Here is a 5,395-nt window from a genome sequence, read left to right on the forward strand (position 1 = left end):
CCGCATCTAATCATCTAACTATCTAACAACTTTAACTTTTTTTTATTGTTGAGCTTTATGATCCTTTGAGTTAAACTTTATTCCGCAACATACAACATGTTCTAACGTTTGTTCAATTGTATTTCTCAAAAGTTTTTCTCTCAACAGTGCTGATATCTTGGTTAGCAACATCCGCAAAAACATATTTTTTGATATAAGTAACCAAATTATCATTCATCCATTGATCTCCCATTTTATTTCATATCCTGTTCTTCACAATCTTCATAGCATAAAATGATCTCTCAAATGTTGTTATTGAAACCGGTAACGTCAATGCTAATTTGATGAGCAAGTAAACCATAGAGAACACTTTATCCCTTTTTGTTTCAACCATCTTCTGTGCAAGATCACCGATCCCATTTAGATTCAAAAACTCTGATGAATTTAACATATCAAGAATATAAGTTTCAAGTTGATCATCAAGTATCTCGAAGTCTATATCTGAAAAATCCTTTGGATATAAACGAGCTAGCTTAATCAATTTGTTTTTATCGAAAGATACAAAAGACTTGTTTGGACTGAGACATGCCATGAAAAGAAGCAATTTGGTCCCAGTCTCACTAAAACGACTCTCTAGTTCAGTGTGTTGTAAATCAATGACATCATAGAATAACTCTACACGATAGTAGTGTAAGTTTGTCATCTTTGGATATTTTCATCGTGACCGTCCAGGAAGTAAGAACATTGCATCCATGTTGCAAACAACAATCTCGTGTTTTTCATAAAACAATGTAGTTTTAGTGAGCATAGAATCCCATCCACTATCTCTCAAAATTTGTAATTGCAGCTTGCAAATTCTATCTAACTTCGTTGCATTTACAGTATCTTGATTTTTCCTTTGCGATGCTTGGGACAACTCATTAATAATACCCAATAATTTTTTCATGGAGTGTAAAGAAAATATGAAATCAAAGGTCTGCAAGGAGTTAATTAACATATCAGCTTCACACTTTTGTCTTAGTGTTGCTCCATGTTCTGCAATAATCTAAAGCAGGTCTAAAACGGATGGAAACAATGTAATCATACTTATCAAAGTACCATAATGGGATCCCTAACGCGTGTCTCCCGGTTCGATAAGAGATGTTTCGTGACTGAGGCTTCGACCGCTTATGATTTCACCTAAACCAAGTGCTTCAATAACTTTGGAAGCTTGTTGTTCTCGAAGACGGTCAAGACACTTGCAAGAACCTCTAACAACATTCACAACATTGGTTAGTAACACAAACAAAGAAACTATTTTCGAATTATTTTTTGCCACAACTACAAGAGTATGTTGAAGTTGATGAGCAAAACAATGAACATAATATGCACTTGCATTTTCATTCAAAATCAGAGTTTTAAGACCACTAAGTTCACCTTTCATATTACTGGCCCCATCATAACCTTGTCCGCACAAATTGGAGATGCTTAATCCATGTCTTGAAAACAAATTATCAAGTGTCTCTTTAAGTGTAATGGCTGTAGTATTTGGGACATGTTCAATACCTAGAAAGTGTTCAATTACACGACCTTCCATATCTACATACCGAAACACACCACTCATTTGTTCTTTAATCGAAATATCACGAGATTCATCGACAAGGAGAGAGAAAAAAGATTTGCCAATATCATTTATAATGAGCTTCTTTGTTTCAATTGCAGCTGCATGAACAATGTCCTTTTGGATATCTGGTGAAGTCAACTTTAGATTTAAAGGAGCATTATTGAAAGTAATAGCTTCAATGCTTTGATTATGATCAGCTAGAAATTTCTACAACTCTATAAAGTTCCCTCTATTATTTGAAGCTTGACTTTCATCATGGCCAATAAATGCAAGATCTTGTATTTGGAGAAATCGAATACAATCAATTGATGCATTGTAACCCCCATAAAATTCGAGCAAATTTAAAACATTTTAAATCATTTGTAATCATTCAATTATTACAATTTGTTTTCAAAATAGTTTATACATTAGAGTTCCCATAAATAATAATCGTCAATCGAGGAAGTGTACGGTCACGCCTTCGCCTACCCGCGGCCATCCGCTGAACCTAAAACAATAAACTGAAACTGTAAGCCCGACAGCTTTGTGAGTTACCCCCAAAATACCAACCTCATACAACCATAATCATACCATATCAACAAATACATAACAGCCATGCATCTCGAGTCTACAGTGTGACTGGTCCGCCCGCACCGGGCCTTCAGTCCACCTGGTCCACTCTCTGAGTCTACAGTATCACTGGTCCACCCGCTCCGGGCCTTCAGTCTATCTGGCCCACTCTCTGAGCCTCGACACGTCTGGTCCACCCTCTCGGGGCCTTCAGCCTATCCGGACCGCTCGTCGGGCCTTCGGCCTGACTATGTGCCCTCCCGGGTCTGCAGTCTATCCGTTCCGCAATGGGTATGTTGGCCTACAGCACAAAGCAGGACCCGCCTCAACCCAACCCCAATCAAACAACCATGTGAACATATAACAGATAATCACGTAACAGTCCATAGACAAACAAACCGATCTAGCAGATCATATAACATAGCAACATCCTAACCAGGATACCGACCTAACCGGGTCACTAACATAATACCGTCCTAATTACCAGGACGCCGATTTAACAAATCAATAAGCATATCAAACGAATACTAGTATACAATCTGAGAAAGGGACGGCCTTGGTGCCTTAGACCCTGTTGATATAGTTAGAATAACTCACCTTGCAATGCCGGACTGAACCACGAAATCACGCTCCCAAAACACTGCCCCAAACTCCCACACCTATAACCATCAATGATCCAATTCATAAATACCCGCTTACCAATTATCCTCAAAAGTCAAAACGGTCAACCCTTGGTCAAAGTCAAAGTCAACTATCAAGGTCAACAGTCCATGTTGACCTCAACTCGTTGAGTACCCTCAGCTACTCGTCGAGTTCCTTGCATAACTTGCCAACTCGCAGAGTCACCATGTCACTCGTCGAGCCCAAGGCAACCTTCATCGGACTCGCCAAGTTGTTCATCCAACCCGTCAAGTTCATGACCATCTTCATATGACTCGCCAAGTCTACCATGCGACTCGTCGAGTCCCTTCAATCCTTCATCCATACAGATACTTTTTAAGCCATGCTACGGCTCCATACTGCAGATCTAACTTCCCAAGGCATGCTTATCACGTAAACTTGCAAACTTTATGTGCATGCAAGGCTCTAATGACTCATAATGCCAAAACCAAGCTTGAAATGGGGTTTTACACTTAAGGAGGGGTTCATACTTGCCAACGCTGATAGCCTTATGGACTTATAAATCAAAGAGAGTTCAGATCTGAAGTTACAACTTCAGATCTGAGCTCATACCCAAGAATAGCTTCATAACCAAGCCAAGAAGCCCTAAACTTAATCCAAAGAGATCTAGAAAGGAATGAGGCCAAGATCATGAATTGACACCTCAAATGAAGCTAGCTGAGATAGACTTCAGACGCACAAACGTTCTTGCCTCCAACTTCTTGATCTTCAAGCTTCTTGCATCAAGGTCTTCTTTCCAAGCTTGAAATTTACACTAATATGGAGCACACACATGAATTAGGGTTTCTGGACTCTCAAGAGGTTGACAAGGAACTAAGGGAGGCTAATGATCCCTTAAATAGGGTGCCAAACCCCGGAAATTAGGGTTTCACCCTCCAGCTCCAACTCGTCGAGTCACTCTTCCGACTCGGCGAGTTGGTCGCTTAAACACATGGCCCAAACCCGCTGCTACTCGACGAGTCATGCAACCAACTCGTCGAGTAGATCTTGAATTCATGAGAATTAAAAACCATAAATTGGTATTCGAGAATCGGGGCGTTACATGCATCCAATCGTATATCATAGTCTATTGTACTTTGTGTTGAATGGTTTGTGAATGCAACATCAATGCGTTGTTTGTTATTCAATAAATCCTTTCACTTGGCCCAAGCTTGGTTGTGAACACTTTTGAAACCTCCAACATGTTGAGTCAACTTTTCTTTATGTCCTCATTTTTCGAATCCCACACCAACGAATGTTTCAACACCTCCTTGTGCTCCAACATATGGTTTGAACAAATAACAATATAAGCAATATGCAACATTTTTATTTACACTATATTCTAGCCATGTAGAATATTTATTAACATCAACCATGCAACATTGAATCTCCATTGTTTTTGCCAAAAAGAATGTACGGAAACTCGTAGGATTTAGGTTGGCAAGGCCCTTTTAAAAGGTATGATCTTCGAACTTCGTCTCGAACATTAGGATCATAATCTAAAATCCTAGTCCTCATTCCGGGGTCTGACGGAAGATCTCCTAAATTGATCTCCACACGTCTATGTTTAGAAAAATCAACATTAGTTGCTTCTGATGAATCTGAAACTTTTCTCTTTGTTAAATATTTCTTCATGCCTGTTAAATAATAAGTAATTAATAAATAATAAGCATTGCATCTTATAATAAACATAATAACTAAACAAAGTGTAACATGCTATATAAGAAATATGGATTCGTATGATTAATGAGAGTGAGAAGAAAGAAGAAAGATATAAGAAATATGCATATTCAAAAGGAAAAATGATTGTCACTTTCTCCTTTCAATTACTGCAATAAAACAAAGAAAAAAAAGGTGGGGCTGCTACATCTTTTCCCCACAAGTGGGTGGAATTTAATTTAATATTCAAAGGGAAAATGACATGCAGCAACAAAACAAACAAAAGGGTGAGATTAATTAATTTATATTTATAAGTGGGTCAACATTTGTGTCATTTGGGATGATGATAGTTACCAAATTTGTATATATATATGTATTTGTGCCTTGATTTTTGACATATCAATAACAATGATATATTGTCTTGTAATATAAATGTCCACTTCCTTTCTTTCTTCATATAATTTATATACTTTTATGAAGAAGAAGTTTAGGATAGAATGGAATTTTTCAATTACGCTGAGGTGAAATCAGCTTGAATCATAAACAATGTAAACCTATCAACTAGAAGTGGTTTATCTTCTGTATCATGAAGTTAAGTTATAGACTAAAATTTTAAAATTAACCATCAATTCATTTAATATGGTACAATGTAATAAAATAAAAGAATGAAGTTAAGGAAGTTTTCTAAATACAAAATCTTTGCAACTTTTTCAGAAAAGAGATAAAGACCCAATCAAAAAAATCTTTTCAATTGAAAGGCCATAAATAAGTTTCTTTTCTTCGAGATATATGCCCTTAAACACTATCTATAAGAGACTACAAAAAACATGATCAAATGCATCAAAACAAAACACAATTCACAACATACAAAGAGAGAAGATGCCATTAATCGTTGAAGTTTTACAGATGGATTCTAAGTTTCATGTTCACCAAGAAGAAAGGAAT

At 37.2% G+C, this 5,395-nt stretch overlaps 1 protein-coding gene across 1 annotated transcript; it reads right to left on the minus strand.

The window, feature by feature from the left end:
- Nucleotides 1–238: 238 nt before the first annotated feature.
- LOC145140185 (uncharacterized) lies at nucleotides 239–682 on the minus strand. Its single transcript, XM_079073759.1, has one exon. It carries the CDS (start codon nucleotides 680–682, stop codon nucleotides 239–241), a length of 444 nt encoding a protein of 147 aa, XP_078929885.1.
- Nucleotides 683–5,395: the final 4,713 nt, after the last annotated feature.

Source organism: Lactuca virosa, chromosome 9, assembly GCF_052849685.1.
Source record: "Lactuca virosa cultivar CGN04683 chromosome 9, Lactuca_virosa_CGN04683_v6, whole genome shotgun sequence".
In the NCBI taxonomy this organism is placed as follows: Eukaryota; Viridiplantae; Streptophyta; class Magnoliopsida; order Asterales; family Asteraceae; genus Lactuca; species Lactuca virosa.